The following is a 13,470-nucleotide window of genomic DNA, read 5'->3' on the forward strand; positions in this document are numbered from 1 at the left end:
TTGAGATTTATCTCTTTCATTTGAGTGTGTTTTGTGACAGAGATATAGGATCGGACCAAAAGTAAACACGAGATAAGAACATAAAGTGTCTTGCTTTTTTTCCTATATAATGGGGAACTTATTACACAATCTCAGCCGAGGTAAGAAGAAGAAAGATCCAAGGAATTGATAAATTTACAGAGAAGCTAAGCTGCTTGAGAAATTTACACACAAAAGAGGCTACTTCCGACCCGGGCTTAACAAGGTGACTCACGAGCTGCAACACCGGCCTTGATGAGATCGGTAATCCGGTTTTCTCTTCACAGAGCTTGATCCTTCTTCCAAAAGACTAGGTACCTCCATTATCTGTTTCATTTTGCAACTACCCTGTTATTTACTTTCCTCAGTTTCGACAGGTTTTGAAAGTGAAAAGCGACCATCAAGATTCTTTCTTACCTTCAAAGCAAGCTCTTCGAAGCACCAGTTCACGTTGTCTCTGGTTCTTGCGCTACATTCATGAAACAAACACTTGAGGTCTTTCGCTAGAGCCATTCCTTCTTCCTGGCTAACCTTCCTCTCAGATTCCTGCAGTGATAACTATCAGTGAAACCGATCTCAAGTTGATTTGATTACAAGTAAGTGTTACTACTAGTACTCACTCACTCTATCAACTTTGTTGCCAACAAGCATCTTAATGCAGTCATGGTTAGTCGAATATAGCTCAATCTCTTTAGCCCAAACATCTGCTAAGTTCATAAATGTCTCTCTTTTCGTCACATCATAAACTGCATCATCACCAAGAAAACCCATAAGTATAAGAAGTCTCAGGAGCTTTTAAGATAACAGCTACTGGAAGTTGTATGATCATATTATTACCGAGAATGATTCCTTGGGAGCCTCTGAAATAAGAACTTGTCAATGTCCTGAACTTTTCTTGTCCAGCTATACACAACCACAAACCAAAAAAAATCACATGGACCATGAGTGGTTGTACTAACTAATTAGACATTTCAAAAACTCATCAGCTTACCTGTGTCCCAGATTGTAAGTTTGAGTCTTTTCCCTCTCACTTTCATCTGTTTGATCTTAAAATCAACACCTACAGTGTTAAACTAATGAGACCAGGCAGAAAAAGAAAAGAGAGTCTCAAGTACGGCCAAAAAAATCAACAGGAAAATCATGTCGACAATGTGATGAAAGATTATTAGCTTTTCAATTTGAAGTTTGGGCAGTCAATGGTCTAGCTCTGAGACTGATAAGAAGAGTTCATTATCAAACAGAAAATTACCGATGGTGGGAGCAAGATCTTCGACAGAGCTAGAAATGAAGCTGAGAAGTAAACTACTTTTACCAACACCAGAATCTCCAATCAACAAGATCTTGAAAGACAGATCATAACCACTTTGCCCAGAAGAAGATCCCATTTCTACAATCTCTCACTCTAAAACCCTCGATCTTAATATACCACAGTAGAGAACTAGAGATCAACTCAAATTTAACCAACAAAAAAAAAAAGTGATTTTTTTCTGTAAAAGAATGAATCGAAAATCTATGATTCATACAAACAAAATTAAGAAACTTTATTCTTTACAGAGCAGAAAAAATAATGAAAAACGCTTACTAGAATTTGAACAAATAAAGACATTAAACTCTTTGCTTCTTCGTCTTTCTCCGACATTTCGCTTCACGACACGTATCTGTTTCTGTTTCAACGTTTCTTCCAAAGTCCCGTCTTGTTTGTATCCACGTGTTTGTTGCTCCCGCTCCCCCTCCCTTGTTTTATTTTCTTTTTCTTTCTTGCTTTTAATAATAAAACCAAATATTTCACTACTGTTACGTTTTACGATTACGTTTTGCGGTTTGCGGCGATTCAAAAAAAAAAAAGAAGAAGAAGGAAAAATAGTGAAGATCTGTTTACAACAAGGAGACATCAAAGTATGCTCACAAGATCTGTTGTTATAAGTTCACTTGTATGGATTACAAGTTACAACCAGTTTTGGAACAAAGGCTTTTTCAACACATTAGAACAAAAAACCTCATTCTGTTGCAAAATTAACCATTCGAATCAAATACTCTCCAAATTAAGTGTTTTTTTCTTTTGTTTAATTACACGAATGTAAAGAGACCTCATTCTTCAAAACCAAACGTGTGCATGAAAGCATTTTCGTCACAAAATAAGTGAAACAAGAGACAAAGCCCAAATAAACAAACGTTCAAGCCTAGCTAGTGACGCATTCATCAAACAGTAGCAGCAAGAACCTTCACCAAATCATTTTCTGCAGGGACTGTGAGCACATGATCAAACCACTCAATTTTCCCCAAAATTTTACTTTTTCGTTTTTCAAGCGCAATCTCCACACACCAAATTTTTTTCATACCGGTGAATCCAGGCCGACAATAAGGCAAATCTTCCTCCTCCCACAAAACCGCTAACTTTCCACTATTATCAGCCAATCTAACAGAAACGTCAGGAGGCAACCTACTTAGTCGTCCTACCAAACCCTCCATATCTCTCCACATTTTTAACTCGGTGTCATACCACATGAACTCTCCGTCAGAAACAAAGTACAAAACATTCTCTATCTCGCAAAAAGAATTTGAATAAATAAGATAATACAAACTTTGTCCAGTCCTGTCCCATCTACCTTTCTTGGAATCGTAAGCAATCACCCCCTCTCTTTCAGTCACCACGTGGAACTTTCCGTCAATACAAGTGCTTTTGGAGTAAAGAAAGTTGTCTATTCTCCCGCTGCAAGCGATGGGCTCAGTATCCCAAATTTGTGTTTTTGTGTCGAACACCTCCAAGAAGTTCTTCAAAGAATTTGAATCACTATCGTTGTAGCATCCTGCTACATATATCTTTCGATCAAGGACACTAGCAGAAAGACACAGTTGTTCCACACGCAATCTTGGAGCCTCACGCCACGTATGAGACCGGCAATCCAAAATCGAGACGCTATAGGAAGGCCCGTGGTAGTTGGATCCCCCAATGTTGTAGATATCAGAACCAACCGCCACGAGACTCGAAAAGCTCCCTTTTTGAAAACTGGGAATCGGTACTGTTGCCAAAACATATCCACTTGACTTCTTCTTAGTGGTGTAATTGGATAGGGTTTGATCTGGCTTCCGGCAGAGGGTGAACCAGCGATAACCAGGACAGCACTGTAAGCACACATAGAGACAACTCTCAGTGTGGCCCGAGAGCGACCTGGCCTTGTAAAGCTCCGGTGAAGCTAGGAGAGATCGAAAGCTCTTGGAGACGAGGGAGAGAGTTGGATAGTACAACCTTGAGACGCGTGCGACGATGCTCAAAAGCAAATCATCCGGAAGTGACGGATTTGGAGACAACTTCTTCTTCTCCGTCGTAGTTGTTGTCTTCCTCTTCTTGTTCGTTTCGAGGGACCACATTGATTTGCTGCTCTTCATAAGAATAAGACGACAACAAAGAAAGACAACACGTTACTACGTTAGGGTTTTTTATGTGACTAAGGTTGTGATACTTTTTTTTTTTTTTTTGCCTTTTTAATAATAAAACCAAATATTTCATGCAATTAAGCAGTGCGGTTACGTTTGTGGTTTCGGCGATTCAGGAAATAAAAAAGAAAAAATAGTTTCTGCTGCAAAATTAACCACTCAAATCAAATACGCTCCAAAGTGTATTTTTGTTTACACGAATATAAAGAGACCTCAGTTTTTTCAACACCAAACGTGTGCTTCAAAAATATTACGGTCACAAAATAAGATTAATTAATAATCAGCAAGTTACATCAAATGATTAGAAACAAGAGACAAAGTCCCAACAAACAAACGTTCAAGCTTTGTGACGCAAATATTAAACAGTAGCAGCAAGAACCTTCACCAAATCATATTCTTTAGGGATTGTAAGCACATGATCAAACCACTCAACTTCCCCATAAATTTCACAATTTTTGCGTCTTTCAAGCGCAATCTCGGCACACCAAATTTTCTTCTTATGGACGAAACTAGACAAACAATAAAGCAAATCCTCTTCCCACAAAACCACTAACTTTCCACCATAATCACCCAATCTAACAGAACCACCAAGAGGAAACGTAGGTAGTCCTGCCAAGCCCTCCAAATATCTCCACCTGCTTGCCTCAGTGTCATACCATATGACCATTCTGTTATAAACAGAGTACAAAACATTCTCCATCACGCAATAAGAATCTGAACGCATATGCTGATCCAAATCCAACCGTAGTCCATCCAGGTCCCATCTACCTTCCTTGGGATTGTAAGCAACCACCCCCTCACTGTCAGTCACCACATGGATCTTTTTATCAATACAAATGCTTTTGGAGTGAAGAAAGTTGAATTCTCTCTCGCTGTAAGGGATGCAAGGGATGGGCTCACTAACCCAAACTTTTGTTTTTGTGTCGAACACCTCAAAGAAAGAAGAATCTAAATGTATATCGTTGTAACATCCTGCTACATATATCTTTTGACCAAGGACGCTAGCAGAAAGTGACAAATGTTCCACCGGCAAGCTTGGAGCCTTGGGCCACCTGCGAGACCGGCTATCTAGAATCAAGCTTTGAACCTTGCGCCACGTGTGAGACCGGCAATCCAGAATCGAGACGTTAGAGGAGGGCCCGTGGATGTTGTAGATATCAGAACCAACCACCACGAGACTCGAAAAGTGCGGTTTATGAAAACTAGGAATCGGGACTGGTGCCAAAACATACCCACTTGGCTTCTTCTTAGTGGTGTCATTGGTTAGGGTTTGATCAGGCTTCCGACAGAGGGTGAACCAGCGATAACCAGGAAAGCACCGTAAGCACACATAGAGACAACTCTCGGTGTGGCCCAAGAATGACCTGGCCTTGTAAAGCTCCGGTGAAGCTAGGAGAGATCGAAAGCTCTTGGAGACGAGTGAGAGAGTCGGATAGTACAATCTTGGAACGCGTGCGACGATGTCCAATAGCAAATCATCGGGAAGTGACGGATTTGGGGACAGCTTCTTCTTCTTCTTCGTAGTCGGTATCTTCCTCTTCCTCTTCTTTTCCAGGGACGACATTGATTTGTTACTCTTCAAAAGAAGAAGACAACACGTTAGGGTTTTTCTGTGACTTTTGATTATTACTATTTTTTGCTTTTTAATAATTAAACCAAAATACTTCATGCAATCAAGAAAAGGAAAAATAGTTTTTTATTTATTTATTGAAGCTCTCAAGATCTGTATAGAAGATACTTACAACATAGAATTCTTTTTTTTTTCTATCTATAAAACAAAAACATAACTCTGTACTCAATTCTTTCTCTATGAGTGGTTGTTCTGTGGAAATACTTTCTTGATGAACTCAAGAAAACGTTGGGAGTAAAATGTAGGATCAACGGCTGAGATCGAAAGAGAATCAAAGTGAAGAGATTTATAAGCATGCTCAATCTTCTTGGTCATGTTGTACTCTTGTAAGATGTCTATAATGCCAAGGTAGAGCACGACGTCGCAGCAATCATATAAAATCTGCTTCTCTTTATCTTCTCTTCCCGGTATCAGCTCTGCTCTCGCCGGCATGTTCACTCCTTGCTGTATCTGCAGCCTGCATTTATAGAGATTGTTTTCAAAAAACAGAACTGGACTAAGTTTATAAGCGACACCTAGGACCGGGAGTAGAAAACCCGCATACATCAGTTCCATGCCCTCTGGATCATATGTATTCCATTTCTTTGTCATTAGCATTTGTTTATGAGACTTTGGTTTTCTAAGCCGAAAAAGTACTAAACTGAATTCTAGACAAGATTCATCAAGAAAAAGCTAGTAGTAACGTCTACATTACTTGTCAGCATCGGTTTTTGTCCGGATGAATTCAATTTCATCATGATCTACTACAAGTGTATATACTTCCAAATGATAAACGTTCCTGCTTTTAGTTTGTAACATAACTTCAGTGTTTTGGCGCTAGTTACGATAATAAATTGAGCACCACTGATCCTCCTATGTTAAGTGAAGTGTTACTTTTTCATTTGTCAATGAGTTGAGAGTTAAGTTACCTGGCTGTTCCAGGAAGAAGGAGATCGACTTCTTCATCACCAGCAGCGGATGCTCGTAATCTGCTGCCTCTGATGTGAGGGCCAGTTACAATATTTTCACTTCCCCGAGGGACAAGAACCAATCCTTCGTGGTAAGACAACATGTCGTCTTCGATTGTATCTGCTTTCATCATCATCATCAGTAGAAGAACATAGTATGAATCATTTTAGAGGCGATGAAAAAGAGGAATCTCACCGTCTTCAGCTACACTTTCCAACGCATCAGTTGTTATACTTTGAGAACGGACCAATTGGGACCTTAAGTGTTGTGGAGCTCGATGATGCACACCGAGTAAAAGACTGTAATCCATTATGTTCTGTGCTTCCAAGAACTTACTATCGATCTCTAGTTGTCTGTTTACACAACAAGCGAACAAATTTTAAACTGCAGGATATGGATTGATAAATGTATATATCTTACAATTGGTCCTGGAGAGAGTAATACCTCAGTAAATCTTCCCGCCAAGAAGGCTCCAAGAAGAAGTTGTAGTTCAGATCTAAATCTTTAAGTATCGTGTTCTCGTCTATCTCGACTTTGTCTGCAGAGCGTCCCAAGGATGAACCTTTAAGGTCAAATCTCCGATGAATTCTTAGATCTGTAAAGAACATGTTACCCATCACCACAAAACGGAACTGCAATGCAAGAGAAATTTGCAAAGTTAGTTAGGCTTAAGTTTGATTTGGATTTCCAAATGTTGCTCTAATGCTAGGGTGCTACTCTAGATCATATCTAGAGCCAGCAATGTAGGCAACCTCCAAGCTAATGATAGTAAAAGTCAAAATCAGAATCTTGAGGTATATTTCTTCAGGACCTTTTGACCACTTGATGGTTTGATTCTGTGAAGGCCAAAGAATTTAGTAATGAGGGTGTTCTCATATGTCTTGACATGATGATGGTAATCTGGAAGCATCCTCAGAAGAACCTACACATTAAATCTGGAAGCTCAATGGCCAGTAGAACAAAGAGTCTACATAAAGAAATGGAGAAAACTTAGAAGAAAATGTGAAAACAGAGATGGTGGATACATAAGTAGTCACAAACCTTGACTTCAGATTTCCTGAGTGTTTTGATCATGAACCGATCATCCTGAGACAGGAAGAAGACGCTGCCGCTCTTCCCTGGAGAAGAAAGTTCTCTTAAAGTATCATTTCCACAAATGGACATCATATAATCAGCTGCATCGATCTTGAACATCTCCCTCAGGTTCCTACAAGGTTTAGAATGAATGTAAAACACCGAGGACACTACTACTTTAGTTAACATACTACTAAGAAAAAAAGTATGCAGAACAAAAATTCTAACCTGAATACCATTGGGCAATAGTCCTTCCATTTAAAATCTTCCGAGTGGTGTGGAGGAGTCATCGTGGAGCCAGCTCGAGGAAAATTCATCCAAAAACTAGCCCGAGGTCCAAAGTCTGCTGTCCGTACTTGTCGTCTTTGTATTGGCGTAATTTTCCCCACTGTGTATCTAACGTTTGAACTAGTTCAGTGACACAATACTCGGCGATGAATTTAGAGCTAAACAAGCTCACAGGACACAGGTTTAGAAGGAGCAAGCATACCTGATTCCAAGCTGCAAACTGAGCATCAGATCATAACTCCGGTGACCTTTAATAACAACTTCTCCGGGCTTCTTAGCTTCTTTAACAAGTCTTTTGTGTTTCCTTTTTGCTCTTCTGGATGTGCGCGAAAAACCGTTGTTTACCACAAGCTCACTGATCAGAACACCTTGCATATATTCCCGCTCCAAGATCGGTACGTTTGCTTTATACTGCACACTACTTCCGCTATCTAAAACTGCTGTAGATAAATCCGAGTAACCATGTCCGATTACTTTCTCAATAGATACTTCAAGACTCCAACGTCTTTCTAAAGAAACCCTTCCATTGCGGGACTGTTCTAAGTTTATTAAGCTCCCTTTTGAGAGCTTATTACGGTTCACACCAACCCTAAGGTTTTCCATATTAACCGAAGAAGCAACTTGGTTCTGTCTTCTCAAATCTGGCAAAACACCTCTTTTTCTAAGAGCATTTAAATAAAACTCTTGCACTGCCGGAACTCTAGTTCCCGCTGAATAAAACGAGCCTTTACCGTCTTTCAAACCCCGTGTCCATGTCCCAACATAGCAACCGCCATCGCTCCATGTATATACACCAACACCATGCATCATTCCATTCAACCAACTTCCTTCATAGGAGTCCCCGGTAACCCAAGTCAGTGTACCCTTTCCTGACATTTTCCCGCCTTTCATATCCCCGAGATAGACATTTTTATTAGCCCAAGTATACTTCCCTGGCCCTTCTCCCAACCCCTGAATCCAAGAACCTTCAAAGACATCTCCATTAGGGTAAACCTGATATCCGAGCCCATGCTTCAGATTAAGCCGCCATCTTCCTTTATACGTTAACTTGTTAGCATCCACATAGGTCCCTGAACCGTGCATATAACCGCCTGAAAATTCACCTTCATACGATGCCCCGGAAGCCCATCTCATCTTTCCAATTCCATGTCTCATCCCACGCCTCCATTCTCCATCGTAAACACACCCATCTGACCATATGTACTTCCCTGGTCCCTCGGGTACATTTCCAAGCAAAGAACCACTGTAGGATTCGCCATCAGGGAGCAACAGCTCTCTAACTCTGAACCTAGCATCCTCAGAAGTTTCGGAAACTTCTCCACTGTTTAGCGCTAATAGGATCTCTTTCTTAGTAAGTGCATCAACAGATTTAGTTCGTTCTGCACAAGAAACTGGCTCTCGAAGGTCAAGGCCAGACATGTAAATCTCCAAAGAAACCAAAGCACAAACGCTCAGACAAACCGCAGAGAAAAAGGCGCGTCACAGCCTCAAGGAGAACACTCTTTCAACAAAACATGAAGCTACCTCCAGTAAACTGGCAAACTGGTGAAATAGAATGTGCTCAGCTACTGTCAACGAAGAAAGCAGAAGCAAGAATCAGGCTCCAAGTCACGATGTATGAATCTAGCATCAGAATCAGAAAAAAGAAGAGTAACTAACTTTTGATGAATGCAACAATCTAAAACTAATGAGGAAAACATGAAAATATATAAATGGTCACAAAACCAAAGGCTAGCTCAAATCTCTATCAAACAAGAAACTTAAGACACGCATCTGATTCTTGGTCCCACTTGAAAGAACAAGAACTCATTAAATTTCACAGAGAAGCAGAGAATGAAAGAGAGCAAACAAAAATCCCTTTTTTTTCCTCTCAAAAAGAAAGCCTTTTATGGAAGAAGACGAATCCACAATCATAAAGTCTTTATAAAAAAATCTAAACTTTTATAACAAACTTTTATTCTGAATTCTCATATAAAAAAAAAAAAAAGAAGAGATTCCTCTCACGTCTCCCAAATAAAGCCAGAGTATGCCAAATTTACCAAACCAAAAAGCTATAAAGAATCCCACTTTATAGGAATTGATCAAAAGAAAAACAAAAAATGTTCATTACAAGTTTCAAGTTTCAATATTTCAATATTAATTTGAAATCTAGACAACTTCATAATGAAACCCCAATATATCAGAGTCGTTTCAATGGAACCAAAAGTTAAAACTTTGATTAACACAATCAACAAGCAACTCCATTTCAATCTTCAATCTTCAACAAAGATAAAATGAAAGCAACAATTCCCGGTTAAAGACTTATTCAATCTAAAGAGAACCAAAACCAGAGAAAATGCCCGAATTCGAAAATGAAACCGGATCCAGAAAACCAAATCAAGCTCACTAAATAAGGAAACTGGGGAAGTAAAGGAGATGCACAAACCGTACGGACGAGCTCAAAGCTCTTCTCTTTCTTATTTCGTTCGTCTTCTACGTTCAGCTTCTGTGGGCTTTGTTGCTCAAATCTTTCGAAAGAGACGATTGGACCAAATCCCAAAGCTAATAAGCGCCACAATAACAGCTTCTTCTTAGAAACTCTCTGTTCCATAAAAATTCAAGCTTTTACTTTACAACTAAATGACGAATATAACCTTAGCATTATTAATTAATTAGTGCCTCTTTATTCTTTTATTTTGGCTATTTTCTGATCTAACCCCACTTAACACTTACTACTATTTAGCCCTCCCCAATTATTATCCTCTGTCTTGAATTGGTAGAGGAGTGGTTTGGTTTATATATCTCTTTAGAAAAGTCTTGTAGCTGGTGAAATAATCAATATTTAATAATTATCAATCCTCAGATGTTTCCAATTTTTTTCCATTGTGGTTTGAGATATTTTCTGAAAAGAAAAATTAGTATATTATTCAACACAAAAAGTTATGTGTGTTTTTAGAAGGTAGAGATGTTGACCTACTTGGCCGGTGAAGGGAGACATTGTGTTTTTCTTACACTAATCCACGTGCTTCCAATATTTTTAAGTCAACTTATGCTCACCAATTTGAGTTTGAATACACTACAAGTTGACCCCAAAAAAATTGAGTTTGAACTTTGAAAGAAAAAGAAAAGAAGTTGATTACAGATTTTTACTGCTCGAGACGATCTTTTGAAATCAAGTCTATGATCTAAATCAGCATTAAATGCCTAATACTCTTAAACCAAAGTCTGATTAATAACGAGATTTGGGGGTTGGATTTATTATGAGGGAACTAATTTAATCGTATTTAGTTCAAAGTTTTATGCCGCTTTAGGTAATGTTTGTATTTGGCATTATGTTTAACGTTGATGTTGACATGTTGTTATTGTCATATATTATTGTTCATTTCTAGTTTTCGACCAAACGTTGGCATATTTGCTCTCGTGTTAATAACATAAATATGTGGGCGAAAACAAAAACAAGAGTATATAGTCTGTACTCTGTAATATAAATACTAAATGAAAGAAAAAGAAGAAAATGTAAGAATAAAAAAAGTAACGAAAGTGCTAATGATAGAGTCGTTTGTCATGTGCTATATGATTAACACTTATACATATCTTTTTTCGGTGCATTATTATAACGATGCTGGGATTAGTGATCAGAAAAGTTTATTATTATTTTTTTTTGTAAAGGGAAACGTATTGACCAAAAAAAAAAAGGAAACTTAACTAACAATAGAAAAAGTACTTTATAGGTTATATAATAATAAAAAAAAAAACAATAGAGAAAAATATATGATATCCCCATGCTACGTACAACTTACGAATTACATATGAGGCGACAAAAAACGATCTATACGACTATATATACCCTAAGTCTTATGAAAATGTCTTAAATCAGAGTATAAATCTGTAATAGGGAATTTATAGCCACAACTTCTCTTTTCTCATATATATAATTTTTTAAAAAAACTTAAACTTCTCTTTTCTCATTATTTGTAGACTTAGACATCGATCGAGATTGATATATATTAGTAAGAAAAAAGATCATATCATCATATTTTCGTTTTAGAATCAGAATAATTGCATAATATCTACCTAGCTATCCAAGTACCTTAGTTTTGCAAATTATCCTAAAATCAAATAACTACAGCCACCGATCCAAGTAGTGGGGTTGGCTACCACTTACTAAAAGAAAATTCCATTATATTGTCGTTTTCTCTTTGTTGTTATATATTCCCAGTCCCATTACTTTAATTTATTAATTTTGCGAGACCAAAAAACGTGAATCAATTACCGGATTGGGCATTTTTCCCACAAAAATTACCAATTTCGGACTCTTTATCCGGTCTTATGTATTTAGGTATTTTTCTGATGGCCAAATTACAATTCTGTCCTTTATTAGACGAAAACGTTGCAGAGTTGTGGTTGTGGCGGAGACTTCAGCTTCTCTTCTCACCATCTCTCGCCTTCGGAACTCTGTCTCCTCCGGTCGATTCTCATTGCTTCTTTCACGTGTTCTGAGCATCTCGATTTGCCAAAATTAGTGGATGAAGAGAAAGAACGGCGCATAGCAATTAACAGAAGAACGAAAAAACATCTAATCCATGGCTTTGTATCTCCGCAGTCCTCTGCTCCTATAGACCGCCGCAGCTTCTCATGGTGGTGATGAGATCAGAAGAAATTTTTTGTTTAGATTTAAAGATAAAATTGGAAGTTTTGATTGAAACCCTTGGGTTTAGTAGATACTCCTAGGGTTTAGTTTTCTTAATTCAAACGAACCTAATTGAATCAATTGAATACATTGAACTCATTGGAGATGGCATTAGCGGCGGATAAATTTGTGTCCGATCTGCAATATTACGCTTCATGTCTTTCTAATTCAATGGTAACAAAAATCCCTAATTTCTTCCATTTTTGCTCCTAGATTGTTCTCAAATTTGAAGATGAATTGGAGGTTTTGATTCGCTTTGTAAACAATAACATCAAAATTTTGAGTTTGGGTTAATTAATTTAAGAAAATTTGAAAACGATCAATGTTTAAAATTAGAGCCCTTGGGTTCACTATACACTATATCTCCTTAGGGTTTAGATTTCTTTATTCAAAACACAATCAATTGAATTTATTGAATTCATCGGAGGAGATGGTGTTGGTGGCAGAGATGTTTTGTGAGTCGGAGATGAAGACGATGGTGGTGATGGAGTTGATGGAGATGATGTTAATGAAGCGACTAAGACGATGAGAAGCGACGGTTATGGCCGGAAAAGTGAGCAGTAATGGAGACGGTGGGAAGCGAGCAAAGACGATGGAATTACGGTGAGAAACGAGCAAAGACGATGAAGACGGTGAGAAGCGATTACGACAAAGGCGGGGAGAAACAGGGGTAAAACCGTCATTTGTCTCTCTCCAAAAATGCCTAAAATCGATACCACGGGAAAAAATGCCTAATTTCAAAGTTTTTTAGGAACAAATGCCTATTTAGACAATAACCCCCAAAAAACGTTCTTCATCATCAATCATTTTTTTAGTAGTATTTTAACGTGGAGAGTATATTCAGTGAATTAACGATCGAAAGAAGGATATATATAGTATGAAATTATATGAACTGAAAGTGAAACAACAATCTCGTTTTACAAAGTGTTCATGGTATCATAGCTATTACAAATGAACATGCCCTTTAATTTGTATATCAAACACTAAATTACTGCATTTGACAATTTGTTTGTCAATTCTACAGCAAGTTGGAGTTTTATTATAATCATAATTTGTAGATTCGTGATATTAGCTGCAGATTCATAAAGATATTTCCTCTATTTTTTAATTTTAAATTAACAAAGAACTTTGTAGCTTTGGAGCAAGACAATTAGTTAGATGATTTGGTAAAAACATTTTCTCAATACACGTGAAAGTGACTAGCTAGTGCACAATACACGTGGTTACCACGGACAGTTTTTTTCTTTTCCTTGTTTTTTTTTTGTTGAAGGTTTTGACAAAACCTTATTTTTACTCTCTTGTATTATGAACGAAATTCATATATAAAACTGTTTAAAAAAAAAAATTAATTCATATAACTGTTGGGAGGTACTTATCTTCTTAAAAGGTGGAAATTTCTTCTCTTGCT

The 13,470-nt window shown here is 37.8% G+C and overlaps 4 protein-coding genes across 7 annotated transcripts; all 4 read right to left on the reverse strand.

The window, feature by feature from the left end:
- Nucleotides 1–73: 73 nt before the first annotated feature.
- Nucleotides 74–1,509, reverse strand: LOC9318710 (ras-related protein RABC2b). 2 transcript variants are annotated; one of them, XM_021032715.1, is made up of 6 exons: nucleotides 1,268–1,509; nucleotides 1,010–1,078; nucleotides 856–921; nucleotides 643–764; nucleotides 436–564; nucleotides 74–366 (listed from the first exon to the last, which is right to left on the reverse strand). In XM_021032715.1, exons 1-6 carry the CDS (start codon nucleotides 1,401–1,403, stop codon nucleotides 250–252), a joined length of 639 nt encoding a protein of 212 aa, XP_020888374.1. In that variant the 5' UTR covers nucleotides 1,404–1,509; the 3' UTR covers nucleotides 74–249. The 2 variants fall into 2 exon arrangements, with proteins under 2 accessions (XP_020888374.1, XP_020888375.1); XM_021032716.1 differs by having other exon boundaries at nucleotides 74–345; nucleotides 1,268–1,506.
- Nucleotides 1,499–3,423, reverse strand: LOC9320827 (F-box/kelch-repeat protein At5g51250). The gene has a single exon (XM_002884715.2). It carries the CDS (start codon nucleotides 3,403–3,405, stop codon nucleotides 2,218–2,220), a length of 1,188 nt encoding a protein of 395 aa, XP_002884761.1. The 5' UTR covers nucleotides 3,406–3,423; the 3' UTR covers nucleotides 1,499–2,217.
- A 181-nt stretch (nucleotides 3,424–3,604) lies between these two features.
- Nucleotides 3,605–5,122, reverse strand: LOC9320828 (F-box/kelch-repeat protein At5g51250). Its single transcript, XM_021031644.1, has one exon. It carries the CDS (start codon nucleotides 5,120–5,122, stop codon nucleotides 3,812–3,814), a length of 1,311 nt encoding a protein of 436 aa, XP_020887303.1. The 3' UTR covers nucleotides 3,605–3,811.
- A 12-nt stretch (nucleotides 5,123–5,134) lies between these two features.
- LOC9320829 (phosphatidylinositol 4-phosphate 5-kinase 9) lies at nucleotides 5,135–10,119 on the reverse strand. 3 transcript variants are annotated; one of them, XM_021031642.1, is made up of 9 exons: nucleotides 9,819–10,119; nucleotides 7,596–8,958; nucleotides 7,334–7,501; nucleotides 7,073–7,238; nucleotides 6,843–6,953; nucleotides 6,476–6,663; nucleotides 6,227–6,384; nucleotides 5,992–6,151; nucleotides 5,135–5,540 (listed from the first exon to the last, which is right to left on the reverse strand). In XM_021031642.1, the coding sequence occupies exons 2-9, from the start codon at nucleotides 8,810–8,812 to the stop codon at nucleotides 5,261–5,263; spliced, it is 2,448 nt and encodes an 815-aa protein (XP_020887301.1). In that variant the 5' UTR covers nucleotides 8,813–8,958; nucleotides 9,819–10,119; the 3' UTR covers nucleotides 5,135–5,260. The 3 variants fall into 3 exon arrangements, with proteins under 3 accessions (XP_020887301.1, XP_020887302.1, XP_020887300.1); XM_021031643.1 differs by having other exon boundaries at nucleotides 7,596–8,961; XM_021031641.1 differs by having other exon boundaries at nucleotides 7,596–9,016.
- Nucleotides 10,120–13,470: the final 3,351 nt, after the last annotated feature.

Source organism: Arabidopsis lyrata (genome assembly GCF_000004255.2).
Source record: "Arabidopsis lyrata subsp. lyrata unplaced genomic scaffold ARALYscaffold_3, whole genome shotgun sequence".
Lineage (NCBI taxonomy): Eukaryota > Viridiplantae > Streptophyta > Magnoliopsida > Brassicales > Brassicaceae > Arabidopsis > Arabidopsis lyrata.

What these genes read in the sequence shown, in the direction of transcription:
- LOC9320827 (XM_002884715.2), bottom strand. Translation starts at nt 3,405, where the DNA reads ATGAAGAGCAGCAAATCAATGTGGTCCCTCGAAACGAACAAGAAGAGG.
- LOC9318710 (XM_021032715.1), bottom strand. Translation starts at nt 1,403, where the DNA reads ATGGGATCTTCTTCTGGGCAAAGTGGTTATGATCTGTCTTTCAAGATC. An exon ending in AGATCTTGCTCCCACCATCG is followed by an intron (nt 1,079 to 1,267) that starts GTAATTTTCTGT and finishes TTAACACTGTAG; the next exon opens with GTGTTGATTTTAAGATCAAA. An exon ending in ACTTACAATCTGGGACACAG is followed by an intron (nt 922 to 1,009) that starts GTAAGCTGATGA and finishes GGTTGTGTATAG; the next exon opens with CTGGACAAGAAAAGTTCAGG.
- LOC9320829 (XM_021031642.1), bottom strand. Translation starts at nt 8,812, where the DNA reads ATGTCTGGCCTTGACCTTCGAGAGCCAGTTTCTTGTGCAGAACGAACT. An exon ending in AGTTTGCAGCTTGGAATCAG is followed by an intron (nt 7,502 to 7,595) that starts GTATGCTTGCTC and finishes TTCAAACGTTAG; the next exon opens with ATACACAGTGGGGAAAATTA. An exon ending in TCAGGAAATCTGAAGTCAAG is followed by an intron (nt 6,954 to 7,072) that starts GTTTGTGACTAC and finishes TTTAATGTGTAG; the next exon opens with GTTCTTCTGAGGATGCTTCC.
- LOC9320828 (XM_021031644.1), bottom strand. Translation starts at nt 5,122, where the DNA reads ATGAAGTATTTTGGTTTAATTATTAAAAAGCAAAAAATAGTAATAATC.